The sequence below is a fragment of the Peromyscus maniculatus genome, chromosome 12, assembly GCF_049852395.1.
Source record: "Peromyscus maniculatus bairdii isolate BWxNUB_F1_BW_parent chromosome 12, HU_Pman_BW_mat_3.1, whole genome shotgun sequence".
In the NCBI taxonomy this organism is placed as follows: domain Eukaryota; kingdom Metazoa; phylum Chordata; class Mammalia; order Rodentia; family Cricetidae; genus Peromyscus; species Peromyscus maniculatus.
The window spans coordinates 856,581-869,537 of NC_134863.1; the positions used below are offsets into that span (position 1 = coordinate 856,581).

At 40.1% G+C, this 12,957-nt stretch overlaps 1 protein-coding gene across 1 annotated transcript; it reads left to right on the plus strand.

Moving 5' to 3' along the window:
* The first annotated feature begins 4,375 nt into the window (after window positions 1-4,375).
* Window positions 4,376-8,263, plus strand: Snai2 (snail family transcriptional repressor 2). Its single transcript, XM_006997036.4, has 4 exons — window positions 4,376-4,482; window positions 4,572-4,871; window positions 5,532-6,077; window positions 6,992-8,263. The coding sequence occupies exons 2-4, from the start codon at window positions 4,793-4,795 to the stop codon at window positions 7,171-7,173; spliced, it is 807 nt and encodes a 268-aa protein (XP_006997098.1). The 5' UTR covers window positions 4,376-4,482; window positions 4,572-4,792; the 3' UTR covers window positions 7,174-8,263.
* The last annotated feature ends 4,694 nt before the right edge of the window (window positions 8,264-12,957 follow it).

Consider the following 12,957-nt stretch of genomic DNA (forward strand, 5'->3'; position numbering starts at 1 on the left):
CTTATCACCCTCTTCTGGCCTTCACAGTCACCTGCACTCATGAGTACATATTTCTACACAGACACAAAAGTAATAAAAAAAATAGTGAAAGTAAATCTCCCCACAAAAAAAGAGAGACTATTCTTATCATTATCTCTGAGCACATGGTTCCATAGAACTGTTATTCAGCTCCCATCACAGCACAGCAATGCAGCAGAGCCCAGCTGGGAAAGCCACAGGGGATGAAAACAACTCTATCTGCATTATGTGGATTCCTTCCTAGATTCAAATATGGGTGCCTGTCCTAAAGTACTTTATGGGTCTTTATGGGACTCTGGCAGCTAGGTCATATGAGCTGTTTATTAGGCTATTTTTTATTTCTTCATTCTTCATAGCTGTGTATGGTGGTACCTGCCTTTAATCCCAACCCTTAGGAGGCAGAGGCAGGAAGATTTTTACATATTGGCTCTCAAGTCAGTCAGGAGTATATAATGAAAGCCTTGCTCAAAAACAAAAACAAAAATATTCCTTGTGTCTGATCATGCTGAAATTATATTCATTTATAAAAAAGAGTAATTTGTTGAGTAATGTCACATGATGCATTTGAAAAATAGGAATAGTCTAATAAATTTAAAACAAGTAACGTTCATTTGAAACTGTAGTGATTACAAAACAAATCAGGATGCTTAATGCACAGTCATGTCCATCTATTTTCCAGTAGGTGGCAGACATTGTCAAGAAGTTATAAAAAAGAAAAGAAAGTTCTATGACTTCCAAAGCTGACCAATAGATGTCTCTTTACAACCATGTATCTCTGAGCCCTTGTATAAAATTCAGGCAGGTATAACATTTTCTAGTCTTTCTTGTTAATTTGATAGCATCATCATAATTCTACAAGAAGTGCAAACCAAGCACTGAAGAGATGAGCATGAGGTGAAGTACTACACACATTGTCTCTGTCCAGCAGAAAACAGCCTATTAAAACATACTTCTCAAGTAAAAGACTCCCCATTTAAAGGATTTTGAACACTACTAACCACATGTGCAGGTATTTACTCAACCAATAGCATCCCTGCTAAGTCCAGAGAGACATAGAGTTAGTAGCTATGGGCCTAGTGAATGGTTCCTTATGAATACACAGGAAATTGTGGAAATTACTAACCAGGGATAGCCTGATATCATTTTCATTGGTATTGTTTGTCATTCCAATTTAAATAGACACACACACACACACACACACACACACACACACACACACACACCACACATCTGGACTTACTGGTATCATTAACGTGATATATTTGTATCTCTGTATGTGTGTGTATGTGTGTTTGTATAAATTTTCTCCATATCCCAAAGATAGTCTTCAGTATGGAGTTCAAAGTATATAACCAGAATCCTTTGATTCCTGTGTGAGTACAGTATTCTGATAAATTTTTATGCTAGAGAATATTTATCTCCAGTTAATTCTAAAGTTAATTAAGCATGTGTAATAAATATGGTTTCACATAGAGAAGCCCAGATATTGGAAGGAAATGTCATTCTGGGGATAGTTTGCTTTATCAAAGACTGAATTAAATAATAAATCAGAAATGAAAATATATGTCCAAATTCACATAGAGATATAAATATGTACAAATCCACAAAGAACACCACACCACTGTCAATGAAGCTTCAGTTAATAAAATTTTGTTTCCATCTAGTAGATTTTTAAATTAATAGTACTTTATGATAATTTCCAGATACTGCAGGCAAACCAAATGACTTTTCATCACTTCACACTCTTCACAGGTATTAACAGCCCAGCCACATGCTGTAGTTCCAAAGAAGTATGGTTCATTTTAGGGATAGGTACAGCACTACATGGAATATCCTACTTCTTTAAGGCCTGGAAATATCACCTAATAATAGATTTACTTCATTTCCTTAATATAACTGGCAGACTCAACCAGTTGTATGTGTGAAGACCTAAGTGTGCACAAAGTGAGTACCAGTTATTCCACTAAAGCATTTCTCTGCTGGAAGAACAGGACTGTCTTTCCTTAACAACAACAACAACAACAACAACAACAACAACAACAAAGCCAGGAAAAAGAAAGACCCCAGAAATCCAGGGAGCATTGTAGGAAAGATTGAAGTCATCCTGGTTAGCTTGTCAAGAAAGTAGGGGAAATTTGAGAATGAGAAAAATGAGATGGCATGAACTTTCTAGAATTCCATCAATCCCAGGAATGAGTTCCATGGAAAACAGCTCAATATTCCCTTCCAGTGGGCATAAGTCTTCAGCCTATAGAGGAGTTCTGAGGCCCACTACAAAAGGTCATGAGGGTTTGTGATTCTTTTTCCTTGGATTACATTTTACAGTTTAAGTTTGAGCCTTCCTTAATTTAACTTACCTGGTATTTCTAGCTTCACTTGGCTGAGGTTCTCTTCCACAAGAAGAATCCCTTTCATAAGTTGGTTCCCTAAGCTGCCTAATTAAGGAACACTAGTTTCTCTCCTACCTAGGACTAATTCCTTGCATTAGCAAAGGCTACTGGTCACTAACCCATCTCTCTCTTCTTTGAATTCAGAATGAAACATTTAAAATATGGTGATGCTATCTAAGCAAAACAAAATCTTTCAGTCAGTGTCCAAAGCCAGTACCCTCACTCAAAGAATTCCAATGTCTGCAGGGATAGCAGAGTCCTCACAGCTGGCCTTAGGTGTGCTTGACTTCCATTACTGCATTTTTACCACATCAGGTTAGTACCAATTGTCCTCTGTTGTGCCTGAGCAGAGCACCTGTTTAATGTGATTTATGTCATCATCCTGTGGACTCTCACCTGCTGACAGTGGAAAAGACCTCACACAATTAGTTCAAACCTGGCTCTGTGTAGTGGCTAGCCTTAAGCACAGTCTGGAGTGCACAGGCTCCTTGCAGAAGTGGGGACATGAACCTTTGCTGTAACCTGTAACTTAGACCCCAGCCCTGGGTCATAGAGCACAAAACTCAGCTGGTTTATGATCTACAGTTCAAATTCAAGGATTCTTTTTGCTTTTGTTTTTCAACCACAGTGAATTATTACTAAATTTTAAATAGATAGCTAGAACTCACTTTAGCAGGTTATTCTGTGTGTTATAATTATTAGTAAATAAGTACTTAAACGTCCCTTAACATTCCCACTTGTCCTGTGGCTTTGTGCTCTCTCAATAATATTGAATCTCTAACAAACGGTGTGTTTGCCAGAAATTAGGTGACAAGGGGAAGGGGAATTCTTGTTCTATAAAGCAGGCGCCTGATTATGAGCAAATCCACTAGGAAGACTCAGACTACAGCTCTGATCCCACTTATGGTAGCCTGGGGAGAAAGTTAATGCATTTTCATGTTGTCCTGTCTCCCGAAGATTCAGTTTCTTAATTCATATAAACTCCTTTCTGTGTTTGACATTTAAACCAGTGACTGTTGGAAGGAGAAAGAGGAATCATTGAAATTAAACCAGGAAGTCTATGGGTTTCCCCCTCCCCCGCCCACACACTCCTGTTTTCTCATCCCCAGATTAAGAAGTTATGCCGCCTGACAATGCACTTTTCTCTTACAAGTCTCGACACCGTCGGTGGTATTCTCTATCCGCTGTTTTCTTCCAGCACCTGTTAGAAAAAAAGTCAGTGGTCTTCAGGGGGATTTGTTTCTCCAGTTTTGTTGGGAAGAGGCAGGATAACATTGAAATACCCAGGTATGGTGAAAACTGCAATTTTAAAATGAGTCACTTCAGAGCGTTTTTAGACCTATTCCTATATGCAAATGCAAGTGATTGACTGCCTACTGGACTGCCTAAGCTGTCAGTCAGGTAATTTGCAAAGCAACCCCTTTTCATCTTTTAAGGCAAACCAGGAAAGTGACAGGGAGCTTGGGTGGGGCTGGGTATTGAAGATTCCTACCAGAGAAAACACCACTAAATAAAAGCACATACTATTTAAGAATTAATGTAAATTGTAAAGATTCTCAAATGCTTTTTTCTTTCACTAAAACACGGTGTGGTACAAAGGGAGGAAGTCTTGTTCACATGTCTGCATGAGAACTTTTCATTCTTCTCCTAGAGTTCGCCTATTGTCTGCCCAAACCTTCCCTTTTATCTTTGCACTCTTCCAGTTCCTGGGATAGGCTGCAAGGCATTCCTTTCAAGAGGCTAATGCAGCCGACCAGTAAGTTAACCTCCCGGCATGCGGTCCTGGAGCTGGCCAGACCTGCCTCGGCGGTTGCCGGGTGCCTACACCTCCCTTTTCCTAAAAATCCGAGCCATCATAGGCCCGTGTGCAAATAAACCCGCTCCAAGTGCTACTTCCAAATATAGGCTCTCCAGCCACCAGAGGCTGTGAGGTCCCGAGGGCGGCCCTTCCTTCCCGCCCACTCAGCGTTCGGCAAGGCCCACATCTGGAAGCCAAGTCGTCCACAGTCAGCTCGCGGGAACGCCTTCCCGCAATGCTCAAGAACCTAAATTTCCTCTTTTGAAAACATTTAAGGTATTTTGGGCCTCCCCTGAAACGCCTTAAACAGCCCATTTTGAACCAGAATACTTTAGTCTGACAACAGATTCTTCCTCTGTTCACAGCTGTCCCAGAAGGAGGAGCTGAAATCCGAACCTCTCGACTGTGATTGGATGTTTCTAGTAAAAGCCAGGGAGAAATCCCCTCCCAGCCCAGAAGAGCTCAGTCGGGCAGAGAGCCGGGTGACTTCAGAGGCGCCCGCCTGTCCCCCGCCGCACCTGAGCCGCTGCGATGCTGTAGGACCGCCGCCTGGACCGTTATCCGCCCGCACCGGCCCGCCGCCACCATGCCGCGCTCCTTCCTCGTCAAGAAACATTTCAATGCCTCCAAGAAGCCCAACTACAGCGAACTGGACACACACACAGGTAAAAATACTCCCTGCAAATCTGTGTGCGACTGAACCTCGATTCCACTGCTTTACTCTGCACACACTGGGGTGCTTTCCTTTCAATGTTGTCCTAAAACAGTTCTTACAGTCTCTGGGTTATCTAGAGTAAGTTTTAATTCAAAACTTTTGAGCTCTTTACTTACAAGGAAAGCCTCTTTCCGGTCCTGCAGTGTGGTTCTCAGAGGCGGTGTACATGCATAATGAGTGCACCGAGGTGAGCGCACCCTTCCCGGAGGGTGAGCTGTTGTTACCTTGGGGAGCCAGGAACTTGGGAAAGCAGCTGGATTCTTGCATGCCATTGCCCCCACAGTCAAGGCACGTGTAGAATAGACCATGCATAAAATGGAAAGGAATTCTATAGAAAGTTTTAAAATGGTGTCTAGTTCTTTCTAAATGTGGACAGTAAGGCTCGTCCAGAATGTCCATTAGGAAGAGCAAGGGCACCTGTCAACTTGCACAAGGACGTTAAGCCCAGATGAAGGGAATGTTTCATCTTTATGTGTGTCCTTGTGAGCGAGTCTGTCTTCACTATGGAGTCTTGTATGGGTTGTTATGTGCTGTCTCAGACTGTGTACATATATGTTAAAAAATATTTTACCATAATTTTCTTTACTTTTTCCCCTTTTCTCTTTCCTAGTGATCATTTCCCCGTATCTCTATGAGAGTTACCCCATGCCTGTCATACCAAAACCAGAGATCCTCAGCTCAGGAGCATACAGCCCTATTACTATGTGGACATCGGCAGCTCCATTCCACTCCCCTCTACCCAGTGGTCTTTCTCCTCTTACTGGATACTCCTCACCCTTGGGGCGAGTAAGCCCTCCTCCTCCATCTGATACTTCATCCAAGGACCACAGTGGTTCAGAAAGTCCCATTAGTGATGAAGAGGAAAGACTGCAATCCAAGCTCTCAGACCCACATGCCACTGAAGCTGAGAAGTTTCAGTGCAATTTATGCAATAAGACCTATTCTACTTTCTCTGGGCTGGCCAAACATAAGCAGCTGCATTGTGATGCCCAGTCTAGGAAATCTTTCAGCTGCAAATACTGTGACAAGGAATATGTGAGCCTGGGTGCCCTTAAGATGCACATTCGGACCCACACACTGCCTTGTGTCTGCAAGATCTGTGGCAAGGCTTTCTCCAGACCCTGGCTGCTCCAAGGACACATTAGAACTCACACAGGTAAGAAAAATGTAGAAAACAATGCCTCTCTGCTCAAACAATGGTGTGTTGGGGCTGTCTGTGGGGTGCCTTCAGGTAGTGACAGGGGGTGCTTTGCATAGGATGAACCACTGGTAGCTGCTTCCTGGCTGCTCAAAAGCTTGTTAGAGCAGCAAATGCTCCATTCCTTGCTAACAGCTTCTGTTCCAGAGACTGTAAACAGCATTTAGACTTTGGAAAGTACATGCAAGAGGTTTGGTCTCAAAGATCAGTTAGAAAGCAGGAGCCAGGTACTTGATGTGTGTTCTGCAGAACTGCCTCTGGCAGTCAGCAAATACAAGTGCCTGGATCCTACTGTTGATTTGATAAACAAAGAGGTTTCCCATAGTTTTTGGCTATATCTTCACTGTGAAATCTGTCAACTCTTAACTAGTTAAGTAAATGGAAATGAATTTGATCTATTTTGTTTTTCTATTTGTTGTTCTTGGGTTTTGTGTTGTTATTTCACTTTCTAGCTGCTGAAATTTTTTTAAATCCTTAGCACAAAAGCATATGCAGGGAGTCATGGCATTTATAGAGCCTTAGTCATCACACAGAAAGAGGATAAATATTGGGAATGTGGGGAGCTTCTCATCCTACCTGCACCTGTTGAAGCAGAAACCCTTATCAAGAGAAAGCCATTTAACTCTGAATTACTTCTGGATATCTGGCAGAACTGAAGCTATTTGGCTGGTATTTTTAAAGGAAATTTTGCTTTAAAAGGCCTGACAGGAATATAACTACCTACCATGGGGGGGGATATAATCAGGCTAGACTAATTCTTATTCTTTTGATAAACTACTGTTGATGTTCATTAATGTTATTTAACTTTGTGTCCTGTAAAAACACTGACTGTCTTTTTTTTCTTACCCTCCCCTCCCACCCCCCCAAACCAGGGGAAAAGCCTTTCTCTTGCCCTCATTGCAACAGAGCTTTTGCAGACAGGTCAAACCTGAGGGCACATCTGCAGACCCACTCTGATGTAAAGAAATACCAGTGCAAAAACTGCTCCAAAACCTTCTCCAGAATGTCTCTTCTGCACAAGCATGAGGAGTCTGGCTGCTGTGTGGCACACTGAGTGGCGTAACCAGTGTTTACTCGAACAGAATACATTTCATCACTCCAATGACAAATGAAAGTCCAAAGCCATTTTCTCTTGTGCTTACCTACCAAATAATATGTACAGAATGTACAGACACATACAAGAGTCTCTCTCATACATACACGCATGAGCGCACGCACGCGCGCGCGCGCGCGCGCACACACAAACACACACACACACACACACACACACACACACACGAAACTACAGAACAGAATCTATATGCTTAAAATTAATCCTTTCTATGTGAAATTTAAAGTTGTATTTACTGACAGCTAGATTGAAAGGCTAAAAGACAAGAACCATTCTCTTTAAAGATGAAGTGAAAAGCACATTGCATCTTTTCTTACTAAGAAAGAATGTGGAGATTTACATTGCTGCCAAACCATTTCAACTAAAAGGAACAGTATTGCTTCGTAATAGAGCTCTAATAGTGTTTCCAAGAGGAAGAGAGTCTGCCAGATGCTATCTCAGGTGCCTTATAAAATACTCCAAGTTTACTTCCTTACATGTCGGATGTCTGGTTGTCATCGGTGAATGAAAGCTTTTTCTGGATTACCTACAATGCTTTAAACTCTATTGTTAAGAGAAAAAAAAAATGAGAAAAAGAACAGAACACAAGAGAATGTATTAAAATATTCTTGTTTTGTTTCATTTTTGCCATGTGTGCCTTGGAAGAGGAGGAAAGGACAAGCTTCAAACATTCCTGGTGCGTGTGCCATGTCTTACTTTTTAAAAGAATCTTAGTGATTTATAAGACAATGTAATGAATAAGACATTATAATGCAAGAGAGCATCTTAGACATTCAGTAATGTACTTACACTTTTGAAAATGCATATGATGGATGCAATAATACAATGCCCCTCCAAGTGCCTGTTTTAATGAATTGTGTAGTTGATGTAAATTTGTGTTTATTTTTATATGACTGAATGAACTCTGTGTGAAAGTGAGGTGTGGTCTATAACTGTGCCTATATACAACCTGAATACTTGTGAAATCAATGTTCCTTTTTTAAAAAGTAACTTTCAAGGTCTTTTTTTTACAATAAACATTTTTGCTTTAAAATTTATTGCTCATATACTACTTTCAAAAACCTCATTTGTTTTAATATCAAATACTATAGTAAAATTTATTTTTGTGTTAAGAGAGAAAACATAAATGGTATTTTTATACATATAAAGTATCAATTTATTATGTTAGATTATAGTAAACTGCCTTTTTAAAATAACTCTTAAAGTACTATTACATTCAGAAAAGAAAGTAACATGAGGTAGCTTGTTGGCAAGTTTCTAGGGCAATAAATGCTCGTGTTAATAGTCAAAAACACTTTTCAAAATATTCTGTTAGTTTTACTGACTTTATGAAAACAAATTTAATCATTTTTGTCTTTTCATATGCCACTGACATAGTTTAAAAATTTTAAAGGAAATATTATTTAATGAGATAAGAGAGAGAAACATAAAGTCCACATGATAGAAAATAGAGTTATCATAAGTAATACACATTGGAAAAATTAAACCATGTAAACAAAAGCCCATTGGTAGTGATGTAGGTAATAAATATGGTGGCCTTAGGGTTAAACTAAAACACTGTATGGTATGATCAAGCTGAGCAATCTTCCACCCAAGCCCAGGATATATTTCATAAAATATTATCTAATCATATATTCCATATTCAAAATCATGTTATCTAAATGGATATGTTAGTTTTCTAACTATGATGAAACACACTAGGTACCAGAGCATATGTGAACCCAAAGTTGAAGGCTGTTGCTAAGTAGGTCTCCTTGCTATTAACTGACCATTTCTCTCTAGTATGATCAGAAGTTGTAAAATCATCTTTTTCTTTTGATGCTTTTATGATATAAGCAAAAGCTGGTATTATTATCCCAAAAGAACCAACACTAAATGCTTGGCCAGTGCTTTCCCTACTGGGTATTTTACATTTACATTTTAGCTCATATATACAGCAATTTTGTATTTGATGAAAAAATGCCAGTTTGAATATTGTACTTTTAAATTGTTTGGATATCTCAGGCCGTAGTTCTCAGAGTCAAAATTATCTGGCATAATAGTTTATAGGTGTGAAAGCAATGGACTATCATTTTGCTAGAGCATTATAAAGTTGTTTTTAAAAGCCAACTGAATAATGTATATCTGGAAAAGAAATATTGCAGTAGTAATTGGAGAGTCTCCAGCACAGCTAACATGAGGACTGTCTTGTAAAGGGAAAAGCTGAGTCCAGTCTTTGTGAAAGTTTTGGTGGCTACCTCAGGAGCCACAATTACTCCCATTTCCCTCTCTCACTGGTTAGAGCTGCAGGCAAAGTTTCTTGGTGTCAAAATTTAAGCAACTACCTTTCCAAATGGAAACATCTGTTTATTACTTTAATTCCTCAATGAAATAATAATACATTTTTCAATGTATTCCCACTATTCTAATTTCATTTTTAATTTAAATATTACAGTTTTAAAAAAAATCATGGGTCAGAAGGTACAGTGGATATTAGGACAATCTTTAAATATGCCTGAATTTGTACCTATGGCTTTGATGTATATCTGCCCTTCTGCATCCACAAAGCTTTGGAAATGTTATTCCATTCATGCCATGACATTTACTGAGTCACAAGCTTTGGTGGTTATTTTCCCTTTTTTACTATATGGGCCATTGTCAGTGTGGAAGTTCCCAGTGCTCAGCATAGCACTAGCACAGCATTTTAATAAATATTAAATGAATTGATTGAAAAAGCAACAGAATTGATAGAAAAGCTTACAGACTCGAAAGAAAGTCAATATATCTCCTCATTACTGCAGTTATGATAATTTTCAAGAAAATTCCTGCCCCCATTCACTCTATATCCTTATGCAAGTTTGGGATCACACTGTGCCCTAATTTCCTAAGGCACAAAATAGGAACAGAGTCTCAGTACTGCAGAAAAAGAACTGAAAATCCCTACTGCTGTTATTTAATGCTTACTGTATGTGTATTAATATGTGTGTAGTACATACTGATGCCGTGTAGAACATACAATTGTACATATGATTTGCCATGATAATAACAGAAGTTATTGCTATTTCACCAATATAGGTACAAAATGCAGGCTGAAAATGGGACCAAGGTAGCAAAGGAGACAAGCTGCAGAACAAAAAACTGTACCTAGACTTTTTCCCTCTAAGTTTCCATGTTTTCCACACCATGAAAATATGGAAACTTGCTCACCTATACTTAACATTGTGAAATTTATACATCATGGGTCTTGGTTACAAGCTTGGCAAGAAAGACAACAATAATGTTTGTTGCACTTGTTAATGCTATACTTAGAAGATATCACAATTCAGGAACTATACTACAGATATCTGCACTCTTCAGAAGTCTATCTCATGTTGTAGACATCCTGTTGGCTCCTCCTGCTCCAGCCTGGGCCCTCCTTGCTAACCCTACAGCTACTCAGGCTGACTCTGAATGGGAGCCCATTTCCTCTGGCTTATTCTCTGTGGAGATGAAATGCAGCTGCTCTCCATCCTCTGTATATTAACACTTCATCTTCTGAAGGCCATTGCTGCTCCCTCCCACACCCACACTTCTCATCCTGCTTTTATCTTTTCAAATAAAAAGTCTTCCAAGCTAAACAGCCATTTCTTACCCCACTAAAATGTGGATACTTTGGTGTAATGAGACAATCAGAATTTTGAAAAATATAAGGCTTTCCTGGATAACAGCTACATCATGGAAGTTGCCCCTATTTATATCTAAGAAACATTTTAACAAAATTAATTTGAGATTCAGTATTCTGACATCTAGGGAAGAACTAATTTTCAAATCAGATTATTTTCTGTCATAGAGGACATTGGGACTGCAACATCTCCTTTATCTAACTAAGATAGCTGCATGAGGGATACTTTGAAATCCTATTCTTAGCAGTAAATGTGCAAGATCTAGCAGTACAGGAGGGAATGGCTAGTGAGTAGTGGGCCCAGGTCCTTAACCCTCCAGGAAGCAATCATTCCTGTGAGGAAAGCACATGTACAGATCAGCAAGTATGGCAGCTTTTCCTTTGTGGCACCAGGCCAGACTCCTGAACAATGAGAGATTAGCAGAGGAAATGGCAGCATATCCATGTCCTCTGACTCCAAAGGGAACAGGGTGGGTATTTATAGCAGGGGCAGGAGAGCTGCTCTGAGGGAAAGCAGGGATATTTGATCATTGTGAAACAATTCATTTCATTAAGCTTCATTTGTTGTAACAGTTGAATCCATTCAGCTTATTCTTGTGAAACAAGAAACTATGGAAATAGTTAGGAAGTCCTTTAAATTGTCCCTAAGTAGTTTTCCTTGACAACATAAAGATAAAGGTCTGGTACTTGTTTGCTTCAGCAGCTGGGATGTTGGAGAGGATGTGATTCTGTCTCCTGGTTCATTCTTGGGACTTGAGTCAAGTGCCTTTCAGGTATGGAGCAGCAGCAGACTTACTGAAACATTCAGTCAATGCTAAGAAATGAAAAGGGAAGTTCCAGCTGAATAAAACAGTGACAACTTCTCTTGCCAAAGGCAATTAATGCAGTTCTATTTCTCCTAAGTTCCGACTTCACTCCATATAGACATACAGATGTAACGAGGTATAGGAATTCTTGTATTGTGTTAAAATATTTCCCCCAAAGAATTAGCAGAAAGGCCAGCACAAAAGGTGCTTACCTCTTTCTGTACCTGGATTGCTAAACTGTGCAGTCTGTGGTCCTGTCTGCTCAGGGCCAGTGCTTCAGGGATTTCAGCGTGCCCTATCCTCCATGGGTTGCTAATCTCCTGCCAACTGACTCTGAGGGCCTGAGAGTCTGCATTTCTACCCCAGATGACGCCCCCCCTGCAGAGGACAGATCATATCTGATCATATCTGCACCCAGGAGGGAACCGACCTTCAAGCCCAGGTCCAGGCCCTGGCTTCTTGGGCAACTATAGTTGTAGTTGTATAGTTGTAGTCAAAATGGCCACTGGGAGAATGGCAGAACACAAGTGGAATCTAGAAAGTGCCTTTGCTCCATGTGTGCCTAAGTGGGAGGAGGGAGGCAAGAATGAATAGATTTCCACCAATGCCAACTCTCTTCTTTTCCTGCCTTCTCTGCTTCCCTAATAACCGGCAACACCACAATTCCTGATTTATCACTCTTCTGTTGAGGAAACCAGGGATTCAACCATACCAAAATTGTTTTTGTGAAAAACTACCTCAATATTGAATATAGAAATATTTTAATAATTGTTTCCTAAATAATAAAGTAAAAGTTTTTTACATTGTTTCTATTATATTAGACATTGTAAGTGATTGAGAAAAAATTTACACTATACACAAGAGTTAGTGGCCTGTGTGCGAACACTATTTTTTGAGAGCCTTGAACATCTCTGGATTTGGCACTAGAGGGTCTTGGAAGGAGGCCCCTGTGGATTCTGAGGGACCCTGCAGCAGATTGAAAAGACTGACTTTTGGTTCTGAGTTTACTCTAATTTCTCTTGTACTGGAGTCCTGCCAAGCCTTAGATGATTTAACGGGGGTGGGGTGGGAGGGTGGAGGGATGTCATACCAGTTCCTACTAGTTTACTAACAACTGGGAAAGCTGGTTGGCTTAGTACTCAGCATGAGGCCTCTAAGTGGATTCTCTCATGAAAGCTTAGGAACCACATGTAACTATGCCATGAACCATGAGCAGAGAGGCTCTGGTCTGCTTGTCAGTACGTGCACTGGTCAGGCTCCCTCACACGCACCATCTCAGGC

Bases quoted from the DNA above. Each gene is read 5' to 3' on its own strand.
- Snai2 (XM_006997036.4), top strand. From the start codon at position 4,793: ATGCCGCGCTCCTTCCTCGTCAAGAAACATTTCAATGCCTCCAAGAAG. The intron at 4,872-5,531 runs GTAAAAATACTC...TCTCTTTCCTAG, and splicing joins CGAACTGGACACACACACAG to TGATCATTTCCCCGTATCTC. The intron at 6,078-6,991 runs GTAAGAAAAATG...CCCCCAAACCAG, and splicing joins ACACATTAGAACTCACACAG to GGGAAAAGCCTTTCTCTTGC.